Here is a 25,785-nt window from a genome sequence, read left to right as displayed (position 1 = left end):
TAAAATTTTATCCCTTGATGTAAAATGTTGTTTTGAGGGTTTTTGTTTGTTTTTTTACTGGGTGAATGTAACTCCAAACAAAGGCATGAAACTTTAACTTCTTGAGGAAACTGAAATTTTTATTGACACACATACAGCATCTGACTACCTACTCAGTGACCAGATTGAATTGAGTAACAAATTTTTCCTTCATTTCAAAGACTTATTAGCTCAAAACAGCTAATCACGAACCAACCCCCCCCCCCCCCCCATCCACCCCTCCCCTCTATCCCTCTTTTTGCATCCCAACTACATTGATGTTGACATCAATAACCTACTACAGCATAAATCCTATATTATATTTGAAATAACCCCCCATGATCTTGCCGTTGGTGGGGAGGCTTGCATGCCTCAACGATACAGATAGCCGTACCGTAGGTGCAACCACAATGGAGGGGTATCTGTTGAGAGGCCAGACAAACGTGTGGTTCCTGAAGAGGGGCAGCAGCCTTTTCAGTAATTGCAGGGGCAACAGTCTGGATGATTGACAGATCTGGCCTTGTGACACTAACCAAAACGGCCTTGCTGTGCTGGTATTGCGAATGGCTGAAAGCAAGGGGAAACTACAACCGTAATTTTTCCCGAGGGCATTCAGCTTTACTGTATGGTTAAATGATGATGGCGTTCGCTTGGGTAAAATATTCCGGAGGTTAAATAGTCCCTCATTCAGATCCCCGGGTGGGGACTACTCAGGAGACCGTTGTTATCAGGAGAAAGAAAACTGGAGTTTTATGGGTCGGAGTGTGGAATGTCAGATCCCTTAATCGGGCAGGTAGGTTAGAAAATTTGAAAAGGGAAATGGATAGGTTAAAGTTATATATAGTGGGAATTAGTGAATTTCGGTGGCAGGAGGAACAAGACTTCTGCTCATGTGAATACGGGGTTATAAATACAAAATCAAATTGGGGTAATGCAGTAGTAGGTTTAATAATTAATAAAAAAGTAGGAATGCGGGTAAGCTACTACAAACAGCATAGCGAACGCATTATTGTGGCCAAGATAGATACGAAGCCCACGCCTACCACAGTAGTACAAGTTTATATGCCGACTAGCTCCGCAGATTGTGAAGAGATTGATGAAATGTATGATGAGATAAAAGTAATTATTCAGATAGTGAAGGGAAATGAAAATTTAATAGTCATGGGTGACTTTAATTCGATAGTAGGAAAAGGAAGAGAAGGAAACATAGTAGGTGAATATGGAATGGGGGTAAGGAATGAAAGAGGAAGCCGCCTGGTAGAATTTTGCACGGAGCATAACTTAATCATAGCTAACACTTGGTTCAAGAATCATAAAAGAAGGTTGTATACATGGAAGAAGCCTAGAAATACTGACAGGTTTCAGATAGATTATATAATGGTAAGACAGAGATTTAGGAACCTGGTTTTAAATTGTAAAACATTTCCAGGGGCAGATGTGGACTCTGACCACAATCTATTGGTTATGAGCTGTAGACTAAAACTGAAGAAACTTCAAAAATGTGGGAATTTAAGGAGATGGGACCTGGATAAACTGACAGAACCAGAGGTTGTAGAGAGTTTCAGGGAGAGCATTAGGGAACGATTGACAAGAATAGGGGAAAGAAATACAGTAGAAGAAGAATGGGTAGCTTTGAGAGATGAAATAGTGAAGGCAGCTGAGGATCAAGTAGGTAAAAAGACAAGGGCTAATAGAAATCCTTGGGTAACAGAAGAGATACTGAATTTAATTGATGTAGGGAGGAAATATAAAAATGCAGTAATTGAAACAGGCAAGAAGGAATACAAACGTCTCAAAAATGAGATCAACAGGAAGTGCAAAATGGCTAAGCGGGGATGGCTAGAGGACAAATGTAATGATGTAGAGGTGTATATCTCTAGGGTAAGATAGATACTGCCTACAGGAAAATTAAAGAGACCTTTGGAGAAAAGAGAACCACTTGCATGAATATCAAGAGCTCAGATGTAAACCCAGTTCTAAGCAAAGAAGGGAAAGCAGAAAGGTGGAAGGATTATATAGAGGGTCTATACAAGGGCGATGTTCTTGAGGACAATATTATGGAAATGGAAGAGGATGAAGATGAAATGGGAGATATGATACTGCATGAAGAGTTTGACAGAGCACTGAAAGATCTAAGTCGAAACACGGCCCCGGGAGTAGACAACATTCCATTAGAACTACTGGCAGCCTTGGGAGAGCCAGCCCTGACAAAACTCTACCATCTGGTGAGCAAGGTGCATGATACAGGCAAAATACCCTCAGACTTCAAGAAGATTATAATAATTCCAATCCCAAAGGAAGCAGGTGTAGACAGATGTGAAAATTACCGAACTATTAGTTTAATAAGTTACGGCTGCAAAATACTAACGCGAATTCTTTACAGACAAATGGAAAAACTCATAGAAGCAGACCTCGGGGAAGATGAGTTTGGATTCTGTAGAAATATTAGAACACGTGAGGCAATACTGACCCTACGACTTATCTTGGAAGATAGATTAAGGAAAGGCAAACCTACGTTTCTAGCATTTGTAGACTTAGAGAAAGCTTTTGACAATGTTGACTGTAATACTCTCTTTCAAATTCTGAAGGTGACAGGGGTAAAATACAGGGAGCGAAAGGCTATTTACAATTTGTACAGAAACCAGATGGCAGTTATAAGAGTCGAGGGACATGAAAGGGAAGCAGTGGTTGGTAAGGGCGTGAGACAGGGTTGTAGCCTCTCCCCGATGTTATTCAATCTGCATATTGAGTAAGCGGTAAAGGTAACAAAAGAAAAATTCGTAGTAGGAATTAAAATCCATGGAGAAGAAATAAAAACTTTGAGGTTCGCCGATGACATTGTAATTCTGTCAGAGACAGCACAGGACCTGCAAGAGTAGCTGAACGAAATGGACAGTGTCTTGAAAGGAGGATATAAGATGAACTTCAACAAAAGCAAAACAAGGATAATGGAATGTAGTCGAATTAAATCGGGTGATGCTGAGGGTATTAGATTAGGAAATGAGACGCTTGAAGTAGTAAATGAGTTTTGCTATGTGGGGAGCAAGATAACTGAGGACGGTCGGAGTAGAGGAGATATAAAATGTAGCCTGGCAATGGCAAGGAAAGCATTTCCGAAGAAGAGAAATTTGTTAACATCGAGTATAGATTTAAGTGTCAGGATGTCTTTTCTGAAAGTATTTGTATGGAGTGTAGCCATGTATGAAGTGAAACTTGGATGATAAATAGTTTAGACAAAAAGAGAATAGAAGCTTTCAAAATGTGGTGCCACAGAAGGATGCTGAAGATTAGATGGGTAGATCACATAACTAATGCGAAGGTATTGAATAGAATTGGGGAGAAGAGAAATTTGTGGCACAACTTGACTAGAAGAAGGGGTCGGTTGGTAGGACATGTTATGAGGCATCAAGGGATCACCAATTTAGTATTAGAGGGCAGCGGGGAGGGTAAAAATCGTAGAGGGAGACCAAGAGATGAATACTTTAAACAGATTCAGAAGGATGTAGGTTGCAGTAGGTACTGGGAGATGAAAGTTACTAATACACATATATTTCCAGTTTTATTCTGTTTATCTTTATAATTATGAATGTATGTGTTTGTTAGTTTTTGTACATTTCTGGACTGCCACCTCAAGCTTGTGTTCTGGATAAGTATTTAATATAGGGTGATGATATTTCTCAGTTTACGTGTTTGTGTAATATAGGATTGAACTTGATTGCCTAGTTGCTGTAGTCAGCATGCTCATTCTTCAATTTATCATCTTGTCAAGACTTCACTGGATACAGGAATATATTCAAGAAAATAAGTTTAAAGAATAAACAAATGCAATCTTATTTTAATTCAGATGCTTGGTTTTCACATCATAGTCTCTTAGGAAGAAACGAAATTGAATTAACACAAACCTTTGAGCTACAAATCTCTTATATATACATAAAAAACTAAAGGATATTGTATAATATACTTTCGAACTTTATTTACACATCTTTGCTTCCAACTAGGAGAAACAAAACCGAGGGATTGCTTTTTGTCCATTTTAATAATGCAGCATACTCAATTACTCCTTCTGTTCCCAGAACTCCTTCTGTTTGTCAAGACTTCTTTAAAGTTTTTTTATGTGGCATAAATATGAAATTTTTATCTAAATGCGGAAGCAATGCAAAAAAAAAGTCATTAATTAACAGCTTCTGTTTCCTCTGTTTATGAGAAGAAATGAGTTATGTGCCAAGAGTTGCTTGATTGGAGTAGCATGAGCTGAAATGTGAAATCAGTAACTGAAGGGTGCATGTTTTTAGCTGCAATAACATTTTTGTTTCTAGTTTTCATATTTTCAGTTTTCATAGTTTTGAATGACAGACAGACTTAGAAATCTGTAGTCATTCTATATATTCAATATTCCTGCCTTCTGCTTCTATTTCTAGTTGTTAACTGTTATTGGAAAGTTTTTGTAGACGTCTGTGCTAGTCTTTGATTTGAAGAAATGTAACCAGCCAGCTAAAATATGTTGAACAACAATGAAACACACTGCCTGACAAAAAATATGAAGCACACAGAAGGGGAAAAAAAAACCTTCACAGCTCTAGAGGGTATGTGATGTTATTGCAGTGATTACAAAACTGAGTCAAATTTACAAAGAACTCAGCAGTAAAAAACCCACTGACCCTTCTGGTCAGCATGCATGAACTGATTCAGGGCAGAATGGCATCATAAAGCTGTTGTATTCTCTCCTGAGGCAACATGTGTTGTAACTGGCCCTTGATATCCTGGATACTGGTACTGGGATGGACTTGACATTCAAGCTTGTCCCACAAATCTTCTAACAGGGACAGATATGGGGTCTTACTAGTCGTGGGAGTACCTCATCATGCAGACAGTTCATAGAGACATGTGCCATGTGTGGACGAGCATTGTCCTGTTGAAAAGGGTTGCCGTGGTACTGTTACATGAGAGAGAACACATGCGGATGCTATCTGTGTGTGACATACTGTTGTGCCATCAGAGTTCCCTCAGATACTCCCAGCTATGACCTGAAATCATACTTGATGGCTCCTTACATTGTGATGCCAGGAGTAACATCGTTGTCCTCTCGAAAACATTGGAAGAATGGGACCTCTTTCCAGGTTGCTGATGTACTTATAACAATTATCATCCTGGATAGTGTAGGATCAAAGTTCATCACTGAACACAGTGTGAAACCATTCATCAGCAGTCCATGCTTCCCTGTCACGACACCACTCCAAACTCAGCCGTTTATTTTGTGGTAATGACAGACTGCATGGGAGTGTAATTCCTTAGGCCGCCTGCTGCTAGTTCTGACCAACAGTGCAGGATGATATGGAATGTTGCAGGGAGTCCATTAGTTGTATGAAATGTGCAGATGTGAAGTAGTTAGTTTGTGCTTGTCGCACAATATGGCAGTCGTACCTTGTGATGGTCAGACATTTTGACCAGTGCCTTGACTTGAAGTATAACTGTCCCCACATTACCATGCAATCCAACACCTTGCCACTGTCACATCATAATGCCTCACAAATCTGGGTATTGGACAATGTGACCAGCTGGGCAAATGGAGACCCATAATGAGAACCCTGTCAAAGTGAGCAAGTGCTGATAACACTGTCTCACAGCATCTCCATTTCCATCACAGTGACCACACATCATCTGACTGTTCATGCTCCGTACATACCCTACTAGGCCTGGTAACAACACTAAACATGAACAACACTTATGCACTCTGGTGGCCATTCTTGCTCTCACAGAGAATCACAACCCTAATCATTTATATATCCACTAATGTACGAAGTGTGATCGAAAAGTAGCAGGAATTTTTTTCTTGAATATTCTTTATTTATTCATCAACATCAATTTTGTCCCCTGCAGAGTAATCTGCCTCAGATATGATACACTTGTGCCAGCGCTTTTTCCAGTCTTCGAAGCATTTCTGGAACTGACTTTTTGTTATGGTATCCAGTTCCTTCAGTGATTCTGTTTATCTCATCAGTGGTGGAAAAATGATGTTCTTTCATGGTTCGCTTCAGCCTCAGGAATAGAAAGAAGTTGCAAGGGTTGATGTCTGGTGAATACAGTGGCCGAGGCAAAAATTCACAAATAAGTATTGAGGTGTGAGCAGGAGCGTTATCTTGATGCGATGTCCACGAGTGGTTTTGCCACAATTCTGGTCACTTTCTTCAGATCTCTTCACATAAATGGTGCATAACTTCCAGGTGGTATTTCTACAACCGTAGGGCAGGAACTCATGATACACTACCCCATTGTAATAGAAGAAAATGTTGAGAAGAATCTTTGTGTGATAGTACTTGTTGAATTTTTTTTCGGTCCTGGCTCTTAAGGCTGTTTCAACTGGGCCTTGGTTTTGATGTCAGATGTTTCATCACCTGTTATAACTTCCTTTAGAAGTTCTGGATTGTTGTCGACTTCATTCAGCAATTCTTGAGTAATGTCTATGCGACATTATTTTAGGTCAAAATTCAACAATTCTGGAAAGAACTTGCTGCTACATGTTTCCTGCCCAAAACATTTAAAAACAACTGATTGGCATGAGCCAAAGGATATGCCAACATCATCAGCAACATCTCTGATGGTGATTCATCGATTTTGCGGAACCATTTTCTTTACTTCTTCCACATTGTCATCAGTAATTGATGTGCTAAAGCACCCAGGGTGGTCATTTTCTTCAGTGTCTTCTCGACCCTCTTTGAAATGTTTATATCACTCATAAACTTTTGTCTTACTCATAGTGGATTCACAAAAAGCCACTGTCATCATTTTGAATGTGGTGCTGCACTTTATTTATTAAATTTTTCAAGCAAAATTTAGTGCAAATTTTTTGAGCCACCATTTTTGAAAGTAAATATTTGCCAAGCACTCAAAAAGATGTATAACTTTTTTGACTGTCAACAGTGAACTAAAGATTCAAAACAGATGAAAATGCAAACATACATCCGGAACATGTGTACCAACAAGATAAAAATATTTGAAAATCTGATGTATTAAGCTTGCAGAATTAAAAAATTGCAATTACTTTTTCATCTCACCATGTACAAAGTTGCATTGATATCTGGCTATGTCTTCTGGTTACTTCACTTCATTTTCAGGCACTATAATTAGTTTTATCTTATATCAAACCATTTTTTGAAATGCCTTGCATTGATCTTGAAAATGTTGGAAATTTTCAGTTTGGTATCACATTGGTAATGAAGAATATGTGTATTTTTTTCAGATTTTATAAGGCTGTTCCTGACACGAGTGAAGGAGCTAAATGATAAAGACAAAACTTCTGGAGTATGCCAGAGTGCTTATGATGAAACTTTAGGCAACTTTCACCCTTTCCTTATTCGTAAAGGAGCAAAAGCTGCAATGTATGTGTTGCCAACAAAAGAGGGATTGCTTCAAAAGGTAGGTCTCTCCATTGGCTCCCTCCTCCCTTCCCGTCTAGCATAAACACGCACACTACGTATATATATAGAACAAAAGCACCGTAATGATAAACAGACAAATGTTGTTAGCCTAGTCAACGAAGATCAGTAAAGGTACATGGGGTGGGGTGGGCCTTAAAGGTAACTTTTTTAGGTTTTTCTTGAATAACTCAAAAATTGCGGCACTTAGCAAAAATGCTTCCCAGCATTAAATTAAACTTACTTTGAATTTCGTACAAAAGAGATCCTATTACTTTTTTCTCTGGTCCTAATGGTTATCATGTAAGAGGGGATGGAAAAATGGCAGATTATTAAAATATTGTCCGAATGTTCTATCTTTAAATGAAGTGGGTTAAAAACAAATATTAAATATGTGCACTATGCCTAAGTGCAGTACAGCTGTATTAAGGAATGAATTGTGTTCCAGGGATGATGAAGGGCAGGACCTGTGGGGTAGTAGCACAGGGGAAGGTAGGTCGCTGAATTGTGTTCTTGCATTTTGCTCCTTCGTAGGTCTGCAAATTGTAGATCAAGGAGTTAATCCCCACTCTGTCTACCCCATTATGTGTGACAACCCTCTACAATGTGCCTTTTGAATAACTGGCGATGCCCACGGGATGTTTATTTCATAGAAAATGGGTTAACACTACAAGGACTGAAGATACCAGTTACTAATAACACTAACACAAGAAACGCATATAGACAGAAACTACATAAATCTCTGCAAAGTGTTCTATGCTGCTAGAGGAGAACTTGAGTCTTAGTCATCCTGTACAGCAGCTGTAGTGTTCTTCCAGGAAAGGCAATGTCCCCCAGTATAAGTGCTGCTTGATTTTCAGTTTACAGACAGACTATACTTCCCCAGCATTTCCTGTTCAGTTCTCTTATGTGAGTAGACAAAATAACTCACTGAGCTTGTGTTTGTATAGTGGAGCTATTTTCAATTTATTAAATGAGTACTTTTTGCAGCTGTTAAGTAGACTTTTATGTACATTATGTTCCTGTAAACAGTGGCTCAGTGTTTGGAATTGTGTGATTGCAATGTTGTCAGTGACCTATGTAGGGGTGGTGGGAAATGAATTGGACTGGTAAATGTGAAACATTGTTGCTTTCTATTGTTGACAGTGTATTGTAAAGCCGTGTAATTGTGTACATTGTGGTAAATTAATAAATTCCCAGAGAGTTACTGGCATTTATCTCACTATTAATTGTGTTACTGGCATTTCTCTCACCATTAATTGTGTTACTGGCAGGCAGCAGAAATCTTTTCCATTTGAGAAGTGCTGGCACTTGTAGAGTGGGCTGCTCTGATTGGAGCCACTTACCACACATCCACTGTGTATCTTTGAAGATGGTTGTGGATGTATTTCATGGAGTGGGACTGCTCATGTTCAGGTGCAGAACAGTAATGTGCTGTAATTCACTGCGTGAGTCTTGGTTGATGCTGTTGATACCCCTCATTCTGCGAAAAGTATTCCAGACAGTGATAGTGCTGACAAATGGAACCAATTTTGTTTAATACATATTGACAGTGTGCTATACTTGGGACCACCTGTTCAGTGTGGTAGACAGTCAACAGCTTCAGCTGTTGAGCTTTTTTACATAATAGCTCAATTAACAACTGCAAATAAGTACTCATTAAAAAACTGAAAATAACTCCACTATATAAACACAATCTCTGTGAAGTTATTATGTGTACTTATGTAAGAGAACTGGACAGGAAATGATGGGGAGGTGTAATTTGTTCATAAACTGAAAATGGAACAGCACATGTTGTGGGGGAAATTGCCTTTCGCAGAAGGACACTACAGCTGCTACACAGGATAACTACGAATCAGTACCCCTTTCTAGTAGTGTAGAACAGTGTGCACAGATTTACATTGATTTGTCCATGTGTGTTTCTTGTGTTAGTGTGATTTGCACTCATCTGTGCACTCCATGTAGTACTAAAGCATTTTGTGGAAAATAAAAATCCTCTGGGCATTTCTGAATCCTGCATTTTTAGTGATTCATAAGGCATGCTTTGTAGGGTATTTGCTTCTTGTGACATAGTGGGGTAGATAGAATTGGGAAACACATGCTCGATCTTCAGTTTGCAGACCTATGGAGGAGGGAAAGTCTTGAACAGAATCCAGCTCCTACCCCATAGACATGGTACACATATTCAACATTTGTATTTAACCCACTTTATTTAAAGATAAAGATTAATTTTATACTGTTAGAGCAATATTTTTAATAATCTGCAATTTTTTTTCCTTCCCCTTCAACACGGAAACTATTAGACCCAGAGAAAAAATGAACAGTATCAGTTTTAGTGGAAATTTAATGTAGTTTAATTTTGTACTGTGAAACATTTTTGCTATGAGCTGCAGTTTTTGATTTGTTAGGGAAAATGTAAAAAAATGACCTTCAACCTTCGCTCCCCACCCTGATGCTCACACCCCACCAGTTAGGATTTTTAGTATGTTGTTCCTGACACTTCCTCCTACCACTGAGCAAAAATTTGTGGCTACACGATTTTTTTACCAAATTTTTCCTTCAATGACTGGACTGTGTAATGCTGTCAGTAGGATTATACAGAATCTCTGTTACACATATCACTGAGTCTCGTGTTAAGCATATAGATTTAAATGTATAAATTTTTTTCTTTTTTCGGTTTGTTATTGTTAAAGTTATCTTCTTTGCTTTTTTGTAGTACCAAAGGAAAACATGAATTAATTGATGAGTGATTGTTATATAGGTTATGCTTTTCCGATTACAAATTTCCATTGGTAGTAGCATGGCCACCGTCCACTATCTGGCAAACTCAGGAACACATTACCTTCTTGCAGACTCTGGCACACTCTCAAATATGAATCAGGTGAATGGGTGACACTGTCAGATATGATGAAGGAAGGAATAGTATTCACATTGCTTCTTCAGCCAACAGGGGCCAGTAAACTGGTCCCTTCTGTTGGAGTGCAGTACTAGACTTTCTTGAGGTTTATGTGTTGGTTGCAATAGTATATATGATGCATTTCCCACTCTTGCATTCGCAGTGTCCTGTTGCCAGCTGTGTACCTGTTAGGATTCTGTCATTTACACATTTAAATCTTAACTGGTTAGACTGTTGGCTGTTAATGGAGGCTGTGCCATAGTTTTATGGTGCTCATTAGCACCTGTTCGTAATGGTTCACATGAACATCTTGAAGAATATCCCCTTGTAGTTGCATGTGGTTCATGAGGAGATAATGCCCATTTCATAGCTTTCCATTTTAGAGTGTTTTAAGTTAATGGGTAATACAATATCATTAAATTGCAAAAAAAAAAAAAAAAAAAAAAAGTATCGGCTCGTGGCAAGCACAGGCCCCGGCATTGAATATTTTGTTGTTGTTTTGAATTGTATTTTCTACTGAAATATCTATAACAGTATGTGAAGCGTTAAATCTACTGTATATTTTTTTGCAGGCAATCCGTCTTTCAGCAACTTATTGAGGGCCTTCTCTTTCCATCATATCTTTTTTACAGATGTGCTATTCTTTTGGTCTTGACAGCTAATTGTATCTGATTGTAGCTCCCCCTGCAGGCCCGGGGGTTAGAATAGGCCCGCGGTATTCCTGCCTGTCGTAAGAGGTGACTAAAAGGATTCTCATACGTTTCGGCCTTCTGTGTTGGGCCCCCTGTAGGGTTTGACCTCCATTCTTCAAAATTTTTCCGAAGAGCGAGCCAATTGGGGAAGGGCGCCTTACATGGTACATCGTGTCCATAGTGCATTGAGATCTTTAGCCCCCTTTCTCGTCGTCACACTGCAGTCCGGTTCATTCTCCATCTCTTGGGCGAGGATACATTGCTGGGTGTGGTTTCCACCATGCACTATGCAGTCTCGCTTTCTGCACGCCCACGACGACGACCATGGACTTCTTTGCACCTGATACCCAACACAATAGCCAGTCTGTTGTGGTGGGGCCGCCATGTACCCTGTTGGTTATAGCCCCGACAGCACAGGGATCGCTCTGCTGATGCCTGTGCTGTTAATTCCCCACGTATGCCAAGGAGTAGATGCCTATCTCCCTGGGGCATCGGGACTCCTGGCAATGGCCATCCTGCCAGGTGGCCCTTGCTGCAGCTGGGTGGTGCCCGTGGGGAGGTCCCTTGGTCGGAGTGGGTGGCATCAGGGTGGGTGACACACAGTGAAGCGTGGCACATCTTCTCTTGCTGGTGACCAACCACCAGCAGTCTCTAAGCATTTGAGGGCTCAATTCAATGCGTAGATGTATGACCCCAAATGGTTCCCCTCCCTGGCCACACCATGAGAGGAACGAAAGGCTAAGGCTGGCAACAATGCTTATTTTGTCTGGTACCTAGTATGCACAAGAGCTGACAGGGAGTCTTTCATGACGATGAAGCCTCAGCTCTTTGTAGAGGATTTAGAGGGCAAGTTTGGGGAAGCGGAGGGCTTATCCAAAATGCGCTCTAGGTCAGTTTTGATAAAGACAGCATCATCTGCCCAGTCATGGGCATTACTTGCATGTGACAAGTTGGGGAATGTTTCTGTTACCATCATGCCCCATAAGAACTTAAATATGGTCCTGGGTATTATATTCCACACGGATCTTCTTTAGCAGTCTGATGACAAGCTGCTCGCCAATTTAGAGTGGCGAGGTGTTCATTTAGTCTGGCGCATTCATCGGGGTCCGAGGGATAATCAGGTTGCCACCGGTGCCTTCATCTTGGCCTTCGAGGGTGATACATTGCCTGAGAAGGTCAAGGTGATGGTATACTGTTGTGATGTCAAGCCCTATATCCCTCCCCCGATGCGGTGCTTTCAGTGCTGGAAGTTCGGCCATATGTCTTCCTGCTGTACTTCCAGCCTCACATGTCGAGATTGCGGACACCCATCACATCCCGATAATCTTTGTGCCCCACTTCCCATCTGTGTCAACTGCAGAGAGCATGATTCACCTTGCTCGCCAGACTACAGGATTTTACAGAAAGAGAGGAAAATCATGGAATATAAGACCCTGGACCGACTGACCTACACTTAGGCTAAAAAGAAGTTTGGACACCTCCATCCTCTTCGTATGACCACCACTTATGCCACCGCTACAACTGTTCTAGCCTCACCAGCTCCATCTACCCCAGTCACCTCTCAGAGCCGGAAGACTACACCTGCCCCCTTGATGGTGTGGGGCAATTCCCTCCCTGTTGCTCCTGCACCACCACTTTGGGAACAACACCTCTTTGAACCATTGGGGACGTCCGTCCCCACTTCTAAGCCAGAGAAGTGTCCACCTTCTTTGGCTCCTCTTGCTCAGAAGGGGTCCCTTGGGTCCCTCCCTTCCCAGGTTTCTGCCAGTGGGGAAGGTGACGCCTGCCAGTGGCTGAAGTGCACAAAAGCAGCTGGTTGTAGGGCTTCATGATCCTCCTCTGTTTCGGAGACTGACTCAGTCCAAGAAGAAGACCCCTAAGACCAAGGAACTTGCAGTGGCACCCACCCCTCCACTACCTACAAGCTTTGCATCCAAGAATGAGGTGGAGATTCTGGGGTCCGCTGAGGACCTGGAACTCGCCAGACCCTCAGATGCAATGGATAACGCTTCCTCAGGAACTCAGTCGGTGGCAACAGGTGACCCTGTGGCGTAAACCGTCTCATCGGATGTTCAGTGCCTTCCTAGCCTCACAATCATATTATCCTCCAATGGAATTGTGGCAGTTTTTTCCACCACCTTGCTGAGCTCCGACAACTTATCAGCCTTCACCCTTTCTTCTGCATTGCTCTCCAGGAAACTTTGTTTCTGGCAATGCGAAGCCCCGTCCTCTGTGTCTGTCGGGGTTATTATAAGAATTGGGCAGCTTATGCGAGGATATCTGGTGGAGTCTGCGTCTACGTCTTTGACACTCTTTACAGCTAGTGCGTACCTCTTCAAACACCTTTAGAGGCTGTCGCTGTTAGGGTGTGGACACCTCAGGCTGTTACTGTCTGCAGTATCTATCTTCCACCAGATGGTGATGTCCCACGGCATGTATTGGCTGCACTGATAGCCCAACTGCCACCTCTGTTTCTGTTACTGGGTGACTTTAACGCCCATAACCCTTTATGGGGTGGATCGGTGGTAACAGGCCGAGGCACTGTCATAGAGTAAGTGTTGGCACAGCTTGACCTTTCTCTCTTAAATAATGGTGCCTCATTTCAGTGCCACATGTAAGTGTGGCGCATGGCACGTTCTCGGCCATTGACCTTTCGGTCTGCAGCCCTGGCCCTCTACCATCTGTCCAATGGAGTGTGCATGACGACCTGTGCAGTAGTGACCACTTTCCGATCTTTCTGTCACTGCCACAGCGTCGCCTCCCAAGATGGGCCTTGAATAAAGCTTACTGAGACTCATTCGCCTCCATTGCCACTATTGAGCCTCCTTCTCATGATGTCATTGATGTGGTGGTTCTTGCGATAACCACCGGCATCGTTTCTGCAGCAGAACCTGCAATTCCCCGTTCTTCTAGGTCCCCTCGGCAGTGGACTGTGCCCTGGTGGTCACCAGAGATTGCTGAGGCAATTAGAGATCGCAGGCGGGCACTCCAACATCATAAGTGGCACCCATCACTGGAACACCTCATTGCCTGTAAGTGGCTTTGTGCCCGAGCCCAACGCCTTATTTGCCAATGGAAGCAGGAGTGCTGGGAAAGGTATGTCTCCACCATTGGCATCTGTACCTCTCCATCACAGGTTTGGACCAAGATTAGGCGATTCTATGGATATTAGATCCCTGTCAGTGTCCCTGAGCTTTCCCTGAATGGAGCAGTCTGTACTGAATCAGCCATGACTGTAGAACTCTTAGCAGACCATTTTGCTCAGAGTTCTGCTTCTATGAATTACCAACTGGCCTTCTGCTCCCTGAAAGAGCAGTTGGAACGTAGGAGCCTTTCATTCCATACACACCACCCCGAATCGTACAATGCTGCATTCAGTGAGTAGGAATTCCAAAGTGCCCTAGCTGCTTGCCCTGATATGGATGGGTCCCGGGCCAGATTGCATCCACTGTCAGATGCTCAAACACCTATTGGTGGACTGCCAGTGATACCTCCTCGAGCCTTTCAACCGTATCTGGGTTGAGGGTGAATTCCTGTCTCAGTGGCGGGAAAGCATTATCATACCAGTGTTGAAACCTGGCAAGAACCCACTGGAGGTGGACAGCTACTGCCCCATTAGCCTCACCAACATTCTGTGCAAGTTGCTCGAACACATGGTGAGCCGGAGGTTGAGTTGGCTACTTGAGTCTCGGGGCCTTCTGGCTCCGTCTCAGGGTGGGTTACATAAGGGTTGCTCTGCCACCGATAATCTGGTCTGCCTGGAGTCTGCCATCAGTATGGCAATTGCCCGCCATCAGCATCTGGTTGCCGTCTCTTTTGACATGTGGAAGGCACACGATACAACATGGCGACATCACATCCTCACCACGCCTCATGGGTGGGGTCTTAGGGGCCCGCTCCCGATTTTTTATTCAGAATTTTCTGTCGCTTTGTTCCATCCGTGTGCAAGTTGGTCACTTCCATACTTCCTCCTTAGTCCAGGAGCGTGTGGTCCTGAAAGGCTCTGTCTTGAGTGTCCGCCTCCTTTTAGTTGCTATCAATGGGCTAGGTGCAGCTGTGGGAACGTCCGTATCGGCTTCTTTGTATGCTGATGACTTTTGTCTGTACTATAGCTCCATGGGCATTGTGGTTGCTGAACGGCAACTACAGGGCACTATCCACAGGGCGGTCTTGGGCCGTCATGCACAGCTTCCAGTTCTCGGTTGCCAAGACATGTGTCGTGCATTTCTGCCACATCACACTGTTCACCCTAAGCCACGGCTTAATCTTGACGGCGATCCTCTTGCCATGGTGGAAAGGCATCAGTTTTTGGGCTTGCTTTTTGATACCTTGTTGACTTGGCTCCTCATATTCGGCAGCTTAAAGAAACGTGCTGGCGCCATCTTAACCATCTTCGTTGCTAGAGTCACACCAGCTGGGGTGCCGATTGGTCTAATCTTAGGCATTGATTCAGTCCCGTCTCGATTATGGGAGCCTGGCTTATGGTTCGGCATCGCTTTCTGCATTGTGGTTGCTTGACTTCCACACAAGCCCTGTGAACAGCATACTTGTGGAGGCTGGTGTCCCTCTATTGCGGATCCGGCAGCAATGACTACTGGCCGCTTATGCTGCACATGTTTGTAGCTTGCCCGGGCATGCAAATTACTGTCTCCTGTTCCCCACCTCGGTCATCCATCTTCCTGAATGGTGGCCCCGGCCAGGGTGTCAGATTGCGGTTCACGTCTGGTCTCTTCTCGCTGGGCTTGAGTTTTTCCCTCTCCCACCTCTTTTCCAGGCCCATATACGTATACCTCTGTGGTGTGTGCCCTGCCCATGCCTTCAGCTGGATTTGGCACAGGGCCCGAAGGACTCAGTCCCTCCTGAGGCCCTCCGCCGATGCTATCTTTTCATCCTTGCCGCGTTTCATGGCTCTGACATGATCTATACCGATGGTTCAATGGTTGCTGGTTGAGTTGGTCATGCTATTACTCTTGAGGATCATTGTAAACAATGCTTATTGCTGGCTGGCTGCAGTGTTTTTATTGCAGAGCTGGTAGCCATCTCTCGTGCCCTAGAGTATATCCGCTCCTGCTCAGGTGAGTCCTTCGTTATCTGTAGTGACTCCCTGAGTGGTTTATGAGCAATTGACCAGTGTTTTCCTCACTCTCATCTGGTAATGGCTATCCAGGAGTCCATCCATACTCTTGCCCTTTGCGGCTGCTCCTTGGTTTCTGTGTGAGCCCTGGGGCATGTCTGCATCCCGAGTAATGAACATGTTGACAGGCTGGCCAGACAGGCTATCAGTGAACTGGCCCTGGAGATTGGCCTTTTGGAATGTGATCTCCAGTTAGTATTGCGGCAGAAAGTCCTTGGTACCTGGGGTGATGAATGGCGCACCCTGCCTTCACCCAACAAACTTTGGGTTATCAAGGAGTCTGCAGGTGTGTGGCACTCCTCCATGCGAGCCTCTCACAAGGACTTAGTTGTTCTCTGCTGGCTATGCATTGGCCATACCTGGCTGACGCATGGGTATTTATTGCAATGCCAGGACCCGCCTCCATGTCGCTGTGGATCAGCGTTGACAGTGGTCCACCTCTTGTTGGACATTTGCGCTGCCTGTTATGCTCCTTGCACTTTTAATGGATGCTGCTGCAATGGCAGGCTTAGTTTTGAGTTTTATTCCTGCAGGGGGTTTGTATCACTCAATCTGAGGGTTTGTCTCTTTTGTGTGTTGCGTCTGGACTTTGGCCTCTGGTTTTAGATTGGGGTTTTTAGTGTGTCTCTTGGTGGTTGGCTTTTGCTTTTTCTTGTTTCCATGGTCGGTCAACCATTGTCAAACTCTGTGTGCTTTTAATTGCTCTTTTCTAGTCTTTGTCTATCTCTTTCTTGTTCTGTGTCATCCCTTGTCATCTCTGTTGCCTTTTTTTTTCTTTTTATTTTTTCTTTGTGGGTGGTTCAAGGTCGTGGAATAAGGGACCAATGGCCTTTGCAGTCTGGTCCCTTCAACCCCCCTCCCTCCCCCCCCTCCCCCTCCCACAAACCAACCAACCAACAAACCAGTGATTGATTGTAGCACACTGCTTTTACTGCAGCCACTACTAGTACTACTTGTCTACCTCCTTGTGAGTATGGAAGGCCGACATCATTATCTGTCACATATGTTATTATTTGAGGATGCCAGCAGCACCTAACAGAGTGGTCTGTAGAATAGTACTACTATGCTGTAAAAGTAATATTGTTAATAATTCTATCACTGCTGTACTTTTTACAGTATTAAAGCATATCATTTACTTCCATAGTTAAATGAGGTACAGGGTAGGGCAGTATGTAAACAGCAATGGGAAAAAATGGAAAAAAATCTCTTCTGTTCTTGCAGTTGGCATAGTGTTACTTCCAAAGAAGAGTCACAGAGCTAAAAGGATTCAATCAAAATATCTTCCCTAAAAGTAAAAATTTGATGAAAGTTAATGACAATGCCCTCTCCATGTCCTATCCAAAATTGTAGCAAAGTTTTTGGTGGAGCGCTTACAAACATGTCATTGACAATTTTGACTGTGGGGTCAAATACAAGTAGCACTCACATCATAGGTACAACCAGTGATCTATTTTCAGTTGATGTAATTGGGCAGTATCCATTGAAAATTTTTGTCTAAGCAGCTTCATATTAGTTGATTTCAAAATGGCAGGCATTGTTCAGTTATGAGGTGTGAGTATCTGCAGTGACAACTGGTAAGGAAGTGTATTTACTTCCCTCATTGGTGAATACTTTTATGTTCGCTGACACTCATTTTTTAAAGACAGTCAATTCCCAGTTCACATGCAAACCAGATTACTACAAAATTTTTGTTTGTGGCTACTACTGAACTTGTGTTCTATAGGATGCCTCATTTACTGATTGGTTAGTGCTCTCAAGTACTAGAATAATTTTAGAAAAAAAGACTGTAAATGTGTGCTGGCTACTTCTCTCTTGAAATTAAATGAAAGGTCACTGAAGTGAATACACTTCAAATCTACACTAGAGTAAAAATGTCAAATGTGTCCATCTGCATGAAACCCATCCTGGAACATGTTTACTTCAGTAAATAAGACATATGCTGAGTTCATCCCCAGTGGATCCTCAGTTAATGCATTCTTGTATGACAGCAGTCTAAAGAAGGGGAATAAATTGAATAAAGGTTAACTGCCAAGGTAATTGGCAGAAGATTTCAGTATGGTGCAAAACAGTTCACTGCAGGTAAACAATGGACTTTATTCTGAAATGGAAGAGTAAAGTATAGAAACAAACTAAAAATAGTTCACATTTTGCACTACTGACTTTAACATGTTGGAATCTGTGAAAGAAAATAACGATCATAAATTTCCATAAGTGCCATTTTGTAAGCTTCAAACAGTACATGCTTCAATTTTGTTTATTCTCATTACCAATTTCTGTCTGTATCCCCATTCTCAAGTGGAATTCTTACTGCAGTAATGTTGTAATTATTATTTAAGAAAAAGGTAAAGTAATTTCAGAAGTCACCTGAAACTGATGTGCTGTTAGTGACTGTCATAATCTGAAACTGTCCAGTGTCATATTCCTGCTTCAACTGTATCACCCAGTATTTCAGTTTTATACTAGAATGGTACTGAATTTAGAACATAACAAGAGACTTACCCCACTTAAGTACAATCAGTTGCTAAGCCATCGTGTGGACGACTGAGTCAGTAAGGCATTGGACAAATGAACCAGTTACCCACCTGATTTTATACATAAGTGAAAATTTTCTAGCAGATTTAACACATGTGCAAAACTTAACACAGCATGGAACTGTGTGTATATGTTTTACTTCACTTCTTTTTGTTTGGATGTTTATGTCAGTTCTATTAAAATTTTGTATTACTTCATGATATAACTAAGTGGATGTAAATCAATTTTTCCAGGTTTGTGGAAGCAAAGAGGAAGTTGAAGCTGCAAGTTTAGTTCTACCTGAAATGTTGGATGTGATGGGAGAGGTACATAAGCGTAGCAACAATCTCTATGATAAACATGACTTGCATGGTCTGCCATAACAGTAGTCAGTATTACTAAAGAGAAATGTGCATTTACTTTGATCATTCTTGTTTCAGTTCAGAGCTTTAATAATGGGAAGATTTCCTATGTTCCTATAATTTATGAGGTGGTGTACTTAAATTTTATTAAATGTGAATTTGCTTCCAAAGTAATTTTTTGTTTTAATTTTAATATAGTCATATATCAGTAATGTAAATTATACAGCATATTTGATTGGTTTACTGCACCTGTATGAGCTAAAATTTAAACAGTATGAGTTGAGGGGCATGAAAGGGAAGCAGTGGTTGGGAAGGGAGTGAGACAGGGTTGTAGCCTATCCCCGATGTTATTCAATCTGTATATTGAGCAAGCAATAAAGGAAACAAAAGAAAAGTTCGGAGTAGGCATTAAAATCCATGGAGAAGAAATAAAAGCTTTGAGGTTTGCCGATGACATTGTAGGTCTGTCAGAGACAGCAAAGGACTTGGAAGAGCAGGTGAACGGAATGGACAGTGTCTTGAAAGAAGGGTATAAGATGAACATCAACAAAAGCAAAATGAGGATAATGGAATGTAGTCGAATTAAATCGGGTGATGCTGAGGGAATTAGAGTAGGAAATGAGACACTTAAAGTAGTAAAGGAGTTTTGTTATTTGGGGAGCAAAATAACTGATGATGGGCGAAGTAGAGAGGATATAAAATGTAGACTGGCAATGGCAAGGAAAGCGTTTCTGAAGAAGAAAAATTTGTTAACATCGAGTATAGATTTAAATGTCAGGAAGTCGTTTCTGAAAGTATTTGTATGGAGTGTAGCCATGCATGGAAGTGAAACATGGACGATAAATAGTTTGGACAAGAAGAGAATAGAAGCTTTCGAAATGTGGTGCTACAGAAAAATGCTGAAGGATGGGTAGATCACATAACTAATGAGGAGGTATTGAATAGAATTGGGGAGAAGAGGAGCTTGTGGCACAACTTGACTAGAAGAAGGGATCGGTTGGTAGGACATGTACTGAGACATCGAGGGATCACCAATTTAGTATTGGAGGGCAGCGTGGAGGGTAAAAATCGTAGAGGGAGACCAAGAGATGAATGCACTAAGCAGATTCAGAAGGATGTAGGCTGCAGTAGGTACTGGGAGATGAAGCAGCTTGCACAGGATAGAGTAGCATGGAGAGCTGCATCAAACAAGTCTCAGGACTGAAGACCACAACAACAACAACAACAACAACAACAACATGGAGTCTGAAAGGACAGTGAAATTTTACAATTGGTATGTAACACACAAAATGACACGTATTTATTTGACACTGAAAAAAAGACAGGAAAGTGAAATTTTCAAGCTTACAGAGTCACAGTCTTGATTTAAAGTATGTTATGAGCACTAAACATGCATGTTGCAAAATGGATGTAGTGTGAAGGAAATTAGGAAGATTTGCAGTTTTTAGAAAAGGTAAATGAGTTCCCCTTTTACATGTTGTATCAAGTCATGATCAATTAATTTAGAGATTGTGTGAGATAGAGCCTTCCTATCACTGTGGTGAATGTGAGTCGCATGCCGGAGATATTCTCGGACAGTGTATTGGGTGTCAGCATGAAAGTTGAGTGGAGGATTGGCATTTGAATGTTGGCAGTTACTTGAACTGTGGGACACATCTTCTGTATGGCAGTTATGGAGCTCAGGCATAAGTAACAATGTTTTAACATCAGGGGCCATTGTTCACTACTTCAAATTTTAAGAACAGGTGAACAAACCAGAATACAGCAGATCACTTACCAATTGAGTGTTCTACAACAAGTGGTGAGCAACAGCTATAATGTCCAGAACCATCTAAATCATCTACTTTCTGTGGGGTACAGGCAAGACCAACTTCCACATCTACATTTACTCACCACATCTCTCTGGGTACATAGATTAGCATGGATAGAAACATCAGACATCACTAATTGGATACTAGAAGCACAGATAAATATCAGCTAGACTGATGAGTCACCATAATCATTGGTAGACACTGATGGCAAGATACAAGTACATCATTAGAGATTACAAGAGACGATGCATCATGCTTGCCAATAGACAGATGGTGGTTGTGGCCTTGTGTGGGCAATATTTATTGTATGAAATCAGACCTCTGATACATCTGACATTGTTTATAATTGGCAAATGATAGTGGAGTGCTCTTGAATTGTGCATAGCTGTCGGTCTACAACATTTCACAGGTGAACTGTATGTTCATCAACACAATGCACCACCCCATTGCTCTCAAACTTTTAAAGAATGATTCAAGAAACATTCCATAGACGTGATTGGGCTTTGTTGTTACACTTGCCAAAGGGAATGAGCTTCTCAGGTAAGTTATCAGGAAAATCCTCCTGACTGAAGCCTTCTTGTTGTGTTTGTTTCTTACTGAATTAAGAGACTAGTCATAACTTCGTATTTTAATAGGATAAATGAAAGTGAACGTGAAACATGCAGCTACTACATAAAAAATGAAATAATGATTCATAACCATCTGATAATGAGCATTGAATGTCAAAAACTGGTTGTCACATAAGAAAATATGTTATTCGTGAAATAACTAGTTATCATCATCATCATCATCATCATCATCATCATGACATGGAAGACAAAAGAAACAGAATGGACATAATCTATGAAAAACTTTTAACTGTGCTTTGAGAATGAGCAATAGTGAATTTTTTGCATGCTGTGCAGGAATGAGACAATCTGCTGAAGAAGGGGGAAATAGATGAAGCCAGTAACAACAGACCGCACTGATAACCTTTCTTGCTAACTTAACAATATTGTTTGTTTATGTTTTTGTTCCACAGTATTACTGTGGAGGTGCTAGATGATTGAGAATGTATCATTACTTTAAGTGATTAATAATTAACAGAAAGGAAATACTAATGTGCTAGGAAGCAAAAAATTCCTTTACACCAAAAAGTAACAGCATATGAAGGTACATGTGATAGAAACTATAAATTGTGTCATTGCTTATAGTATTTCATATTTCGACCACTTCCTTTTCTGACATGTATATCAATGAGTTACCACTGAGTGTAGAATATCAGCTAAATGTACTTAGTAGGCAGTTACCAAAAAAATAAATAAAAAGATCGTCATAGATTCAGGTCAAGAACTATATAAAATAACATAGAAGTGCAAGAAGAAATTCTCGCTCTGGCCTGGACTTTCATTCGGGAGAATGACGGTTCAAATCCCCTTCTGGTCATCCAGATTTAGATTTCCTGTGCTTTTACCAACATTGTTCCAGGCAAATGCTGGGATGGTTCCTTTAAAAAGGGCATGGCCAGTTTCCTTCCCCATCCTTATGCCATGACTCTAATGACCACACTGTCAATGTGACGTTAAACTTTAATTTCTCCCCCCCCCCCACCCCCCTCCCTGTCCTAGCACAGAGATTGTCCTAATATTAGTAGAACTTTGTTAGTGCATGCTCCAGCTCCATGAGAATCTGAGCACCTACTAAGTGGTACTCATGCAGTTTCTTTATACCATTTGAAATGGGTGTGTTTTGTTCAAATTAACAAACTGGATTACCATGCCATCTGAAACGTCCCAGAAGAGCACATGCAGGGTCTGAGAATTGGAATCTTCCAATACCGCGGTGAACATGGAATTAAGAATGCTCATTCAATATCAACATTCTTTTGTAAGTACAGCTTCCCTACTAGAAGTTGATGTATGTGCCCAGAAACTAGGTGGTGATTAAGGATACCAGTGCAATGGTGTACCGCCTCAGCATGACTCAACTGGTAGCAAATGTGGCCTTGGTGAGGCAAGCCTTAAGTCAGCATGGTGGCCCGTAAGCTTTTGGCTGGCCCTGTGTATACTGTGTTCAGTTCCAGGCTGCTAGCAAGGACAAGTAAATGCCTCTCATTGAATCTAGGACCCTTGGAGTCGGCTGGAGCGTCGGGCGATAACACCTGGGAAGAAGCCTCCTCTTAGCAGTACCATTTCGAGACACAGAACTGGCAGGTCTAGCTGGCAGCTCATAGAACAGTGGTGCTGCCCAGCTGATGGTGTTGCTTGGTGAGGTTTTAGTTGCTCGCTCACACATTGGACCAATTACTGCCACAGAAACCGTCGTCGTGCTGGTGAAAGTCTGAAGTCCAAGAACAAGTGCTGCTAATAGCTGATAGGGGGCTTGTAACACTTGCTGGGACCAGATGTGTTGTGACAGGAGCCCACTTCTTTTACTTTGATAGTGATGATGTGGTGTAGGCAGAGGTGAGGTTGTGGCTCCATCAACAAAATCAAACATTGTACGGTGACAGTATCAACAAACTGGTCTTTTGTTGGTAGAAACGTGTTTGTTGCCGGGATGACTACACTGAAAAATAAATATGTAGACACGAAGAATAAAGCTGTAGAATGTTAATAAAGCATTAATAGTTTTTGTTTGAAAAAATTATGTGCATTACTTTACAGCATGGCGTCATGTATTTTGTAGGGAAGGTCTGGTAGAATGTAAATACTGTTGAATGAAAGTAGACCACGTACTGAAAGACAGGAGCATTGAATCACTAATAGACTAGGCACACACAAAAAGAAAGAAAACCTTCTTGCTTTCAGAGTAATCCTTTTTTGAGCTAGAGTAAAATAAATGCAGAAAACACATACATCCATACACACACATGCCTATACCCTTACATGTTGCTGGCAGGATGAACAGTGCCAGCGCTGCATTTCTGCAGGTGGACTGGGTTGTTGTGAGGATACTGTTGGGTAGGGTGGGTAGAGGAAGGGAGGAATGGCCGGGGGGGGGGGGGGGGAGAGAGAGAGAGAGAGAGAGAGAGAGAGAGAGAGAGAGAGAGGGTGGGGGGGGGGGGGGGCTACTGGCTTGTAGGGAGGCAGCTGGGCTGCTAGCTAGGAATGCGGAAGGGAGGGGTGGCAGGTACATGGGCTAGGAGTGTGATGCACAGTTGTCAGAGACTGTGGGGAGTGACCCACACTGAATGTTCCAAAGATTTGTTGAGTATCAGCTTGCATTTAAAAATGGACACTTTTTTGATTGTATAGTATTTCATATCAAATGATGATAATTAGCCTTGTAATAGCTTATGTGCAACTATGCACCACATTTTTTATTTTTATTTACACATCATGTTCTGTAGGACCAAATTGAGGAGCAAATCTCCAAGGTCATGGAACGTATCAGTACATGAAATTACAATATAAAAGTAATAACAGATAAAAATAAAATGTTTATGAACCCAAAAAAGTCAATCCATAACTCTAAGTAAATGCAGTCAACAATACAACAAGAATCAGCTTACTTTTTCAAGGAACTTCTCAACAGAGTAGAGGGAACGACCTATGAGGAAACTCTTCAGTTTTGATTTAAAAGTGCATGGATTACTGCTAAGATTTTTGAATTCAAGTGGTCCCTTATTGAAAATGGATGTAACAGTAGACTGCACACCTTTCTGCACAAGAGTGGAGGAAGTCTGATCCAAATGCAGGTTGGATTTCTGCTGAGTATTAACTGAGTGAAAGCTGCTTATTCTTGGGAATAAGCTAATATTGTTAACAAGAAATGACAGTAAGGAATATATATATTGAGAGGTCAATGTCAAAATACCCAGACTCGTGAACAGGGGTTGACAAGAGGTTTGTGGACTTACACCACTTATTGACTGAACTGCCCATTTCTGAGCCAAAAATATCCTTTTAGAATGGGAAGAGTTACCCTAGAATATAATACCATAGGACATAAGTGAATGAAAATAAGCAAAGTAGACTAATTTTCATGTCAAACGATCACTCACTTCAGATACCGTTCGAATAGTAAAAATCATAGCATTAAGTATTTGAACAAGATCCTGAATTTGTGCTTTCCATGACAGTTTACTGTCTATCCGAACCCCTAGAAATTTGAACTGTTCAGTTGCACTAATCATATGCCCATTCTGAAAAGTTAAAACATCAGGTTTTGATGAATAGTGTGTTAGAAGCTGTAAAAACTGAGTCTTACTGTGATTATCATTAGTTTATTTTCTACAAGCCATGAACTTAGGTTATGAACTGCACTATTTGAAACTGAACCAATGTATACACAACATCCTTTACTACCAAGCTAGTGTCATCAGCAAACAGAAATATTTTAGAGTTACCCGTAATACTAGAGGGCATGTATATTTATATAAATAAGGAACAGGAGTGACCCAAACACTGATCCCTGGGGCAACCCCGCCCCCCCACTTGACCATACCCCACTCAGACACCACATCACAGCCATTCTCAACATTGTGAATAATGACCTTTTACTGTCTGTTGCTAAAATAACAGGTGAACCAATTGCAAGCTACTCCTCATATTCTGTAATGGTCCAACTTCTGGAGCAATATTTTGTGATCAACACAATCAAACGCCATAGTTAAATAAAAAAATATGCCTAGCATTCAAAACCTTTTCTTTAATCCATCCAGTACCTCACAGAGAAAAGAGAATATAGCATTTTCAGTTGTTAAGTGACCTTTAAAGCCAAACTGTACATTTGATAGCAAATCATGTGACCGAGCGGGGTGGCACAGTGGTTAGACACTGGACTCGCATTCGGGAGGACGACGGTTCAATCCCGCGTCCGGCTATCCTGATTTAGGTTTTCCGTGATTTCCCTCAATCACTCCAGGCAAATGCCGGGATGGTTCGTCTGAAAGGGCACGGCCGACTTCCTTCCCAATCCTTCCCTAATCCGATGAGACCGATGACCACGCTGTCTGGTCTCCTTCC

The 25,785-nt window shown here is 41.8% G+C and overlaps 1 protein-coding gene across 1 annotated transcript in view; it reads left to right on the top strand.

The window, feature by feature from the left end:
* LOC126183830 (ceramide-1-phosphate transfer protein) overlaps positions 1 to 19,199 on the top strand; it is a 34,724-nt gene extending 15,525 nt beyond the window's left edge. The window contains exons 3-4 of the mRNA XM_049926087.1: positions 7,256 to 7,431; positions 18,918 to 19,199. Coding sequence (XP_049782044.1) covers positions 7,256 to 7,431; positions 18,918 to 19,046 — 305 coding nt within the window. The 3' untranslated portion in view covers positions 19,047 to 19,199. The remainder of the gene's footprint in view (positions 1 to 7,255; positions 7,432 to 18,917) is intronic.
* The last annotated feature ends 6,586 nt before the right edge of the window (positions 19,200 to 25,785 follow it).

Source organism: Schistocerca cancellata, chromosome 4 (assembly GCF_023864275.1).
Source record: "Schistocerca cancellata isolate TAMUIC-IGC-003103 chromosome 4, iqSchCanc2.1, whole genome shotgun sequence".
NCBI lineage: Eukaryota > Metazoa > Arthropoda > Insecta > Orthoptera > Acrididae > Schistocerca > Schistocerca cancellata.
Note: the sequence above shows the minus strand (reverse complement) of the source record. Positions and strands in the feature narration are given on the sequence as shown.